This window comes from Mus caroli, chromosome 1 (genome assembly GCF_900094665.2).
Source record: "Mus caroli chromosome 1, CAROLI_EIJ_v1.1, whole genome shotgun sequence".
In the NCBI taxonomy this organism is placed as follows: Eukaryota; Metazoa; Chordata; class Mammalia; order Rodentia; family Muridae; genus Mus; species Mus caroli.
In genome coordinates this window covers 78,577,787-78,581,189 of record NC_034570.1, presented here as the reverse complement: position 1 = coordinate 78,581,189, position 3,403 = coordinate 78,577,787, and the positions used below count along the sequence as shown (strand labels likewise).

Genomic DNA, 3,403 nt, shown 5'->3' with positions numbered 1-3,403 from the left:
CTGGCTGTCCTGGAACTCACTTTGTAGACCAGGCTGGCCTCAAACTCAGAAATCCGCCTGCCTCTGCCTCCTGAGTGCTGGGATTAAAGGCATGTGCCACCATGCTCAGCCCCCTTTGTTTTTTAAGTTTTTTCCAGACAGGGTTTCTCAGTGTAGTTCAGGCTGCCCTGAACCCAGAAATTTGCCTGCCTTTGCTTCCCAAGTACTGGGATTAAAGGTATGTGCCATCACTACCTGGCTATGATTTAAACTTAAAACAAACAAAACAAAACAAAACAAAAAACTAAAAAACTAAAAAACTTAAAAAAAAAAAAAAAAAAAAAAAGGTAACCCTGTTTAGAGGTTAGTTTTGTGATGCAAGGTGACATGCAAGGTGTTCTGCCTCTGAGCCTCCGTTCTAGCCTTCCGCTTTCTTGGAGCATCTCATATGTATTCATGAATTCATAGCAGTTTTGGTCACCTGTACAAGATCTGCACAGGCTCAAACCAGTCACCGTTCCAACATGGATGAGGGAGAGGCTCAACAGACTGGAGCTCTAGCTGAGGAGCTATTAGCAACTGATGGATGCTGACGAAGGGAAGCCATTTTTCTGTGGGGGTATGGCCACTGGTGGACTGCCATGCTCAGTGGGAGAACCCTAGACCCATGCACATTCAGGAAGCACTAATTAGATTCCGTAAGTTATAAAGAAAGACAGGCTGGTGGAGGGACGCATTACTAAGACTGACCAAAGTTCATCCTCAAGATTCACGTGGAGGAAGGAAAGAACCCGCTCCAATTGTCTTCTGATTCCTATGCGTGCACTGTGGCACATGTGTGCTCCCTCTACACACAAATAAAGGGCAATGAAAGAAAAAAAGAGGTCACGAGGTGGGCCACGATGGGAATGTCTAGCAGTGTGAAGAGGGATGTGGAAGTGGAAATGATCTAGAGACACTGAATCCGTGTATGAGAGTGTCAGAGAATCAATTAAAAGTATTCTAAAAAAATCTGAGTGACGGTGGCATGAGCCTTTAATCCCAGCATTCAGGAGGTACAGACAAGTGGATCTCTCGAGGCCAGTCTGGTCTATAGAGGGAGTTCCAGCACAGCCAGGGCCACGCAGAGGAACCCTGTCTCAAACCAAAAAACCAAAAAACCAAAACCAAGAGTTTGCTCTTGAACACTCTGTTCCGTTGATTTCCCCATCAATCCCAACCTGTGAAATGACATAATCTACTTACAGATTCCAGTATAGTCTTCTCAAAGACATCGAGTCTCCTGGTCTCCAGAGCAATGCCAATCGCTTGCTTATACTTGTGATCATCGAGACATCGCTGGAACATTTTATTCACGATGCCTTCCAATCTCTGGTCAATTGGCTTTTTTTCTCCTTCAGGCAAATCTGCATTTTCCACACACTGTTTGGTATAATGATCAATGCATTTTGCTATGGAGAAAATACAATAATTATTTTGTAAATTGGTCTAAACTACTAGAAAAGGACAAAGTCTACATTTATGATCCTGAACACTAGAAATAAGTACAAAGTAGTAAGTACACATTAAAATGCTAGAACGTTCAATTAAGTAATTTTTATGGCAGTTACAACAAAGGAGTACACATCAACACCAACAATGCTGATATTATTCCAAACATGACTAATTATTTTGATCAAAATTATATTAATCAATTTGATTAATTCAAAAGAGTTGGCTACAAATAGTTGCTGTCACTTTAAAAAAAATACATACTTTAAAATATTAAACAGAATATTTTAAAAAGCCTGTAACAGCAACTACCACAAAGAATGTAATATACTTCACATCTGAAATCAGGTATTGTGAGATGAAGAGCTGTTAGTAAATCATCTTTGGGAATAATGGAGCCACAGGCTCAGAAAGAAACTCCAGAGAATGCAAATACTTTTTAAGCAACAGCAGCAAATCAGGGGAAATCTTAGCATGATGTGATGGTTTGTATATTCTTGGACCAGGGAGTGGCACCATTTGGAGGTGTGACCTGGTTGGAGTAGGTGTGTCACTGTGGGTGTGGGCTTAAGACTCTCACCCCAGTTGCCTGGAAGCCAGTCTTCCACTAGCAGCCTCTGGATGAAGTTGTAGAACTCTCAGCTCTGCCTGCACCATGACAGCCTGGATGCTACCATGCTCCCACCTTGATGATAATGGACTGAACCTCTGAACCTGTAAGCCAGCCCCAATTAAATGTTGGGTTTTTTTTAAGACTTGCCTTGGTCATGGTGTCTGTTCACGGCAGTAAAACCCTAAGACAGAAGTTGGTACCAGCAGTGGGGTATTCCTGTGACAACCTGACCATGTTTTGGAGAGGACTGTGAAGGACTTTGGAACTTTGGGCTAGAAGACCCATTCGGTGTTAAGAGCTCTGTCAGATGTTATGTAGGAGCTTGGACGATAATGTTGAGAACAGTGCAGAAGTTGGAGGCCTGGCTTGTGAAATTTCAGAGGGAAAATTAAAGTCTCTTTTCAGGGCCATTGCTATTTTGGAGTTGGATTATTCTGTGGTTCTGGTTAGCTGGGGCTGAAGAATCAGTTGTGATTAACAAGATACCAGAACCACCAAAGCAAAACCTTTGCATTACTGGGACTATTGATGCTGGTTAGCTGGAGCTAAGAAATTAGCGGTGATTAAGAAGAGACCAGCATCGTTGAGGTGACATCTTCTGGGAAGTGTTTTCTGAAAACACAAAGAGGCTGTGTTCCAGAGATAGCCAAGGTTGTACTCCTGCTGCAGCAGGACTTGGTAATGTATAAGGGTCACCCAGGTGGTACTGGTTTTGAAGGCATGAAGGGATCATGCAAAGTAGTTGAGGTTTGGCACTGTGAGAGGGCATGGAAGGCCATTGGTGAAGGTGCAGCCTCAGTTGCAATTGATGGCCCAGGACTGAAGGGGTCATGCAAAGGAGTTGAGGCTTGGCACCATGAAGAAAGCATATGAGAGGCTTTTGTTGAAGCCAAGTTACATTGGAAGATAGCAGCATTTTGGAGATGCCAGTACCATGAGATGACCACCAAGAACAGCAGCAGCAGTGGAGTATAGGCAGCTGCCTAAAAGAAAACGTGTATACTACAAAGGGCATGGCTGAAGAAGTGACCCAAGCCCTTGGAGGAGCCCAGAAGATTGTGAGTTGGATCCCAGATACCGGACGGTTAGAGATTGATTTTGGGTTTTGATTGTGACTGTGCCCTGATATTTTTCCCTCTTGAAGGAAGTTTTTTAGTGAAGCTGGCAGTTAACAGACTTTGAATTTTAAAAGATGCTGGATACTTTAAAAGGATTGAACTTTTAATATGTAAAGACTGTGGGACTTTTAAAGTTATTTAAGATCTTGGGGATGAATAAGAACTAAGGGTTGAGGCTTACTAGTGATGTATTTGTGTGTCA

General features: G+C 42.8%; 1 protein-coding gene across 1 annotated transcript in view; it reads right to left on the bottom strand.

Moving 5' to 3' along the window:
- Psmd1 (proteasome 26S subunit, non-ATPase 1) overlaps positions 1-3,403 on the bottom strand; it is an 80,139-nt gene that overhangs the window by 60,075 nt on the left and 16,661 nt on the right. The window contains exon 5 of the mRNA XM_021166195.2: positions 1,225-1,430. Coding sequence (XP_021021854.1) covers positions 1,225-1,430 — 206 coding nt within the window. The remainder of the gene's footprint in view (positions 1-1,224; positions 1,431-3,403) is intronic.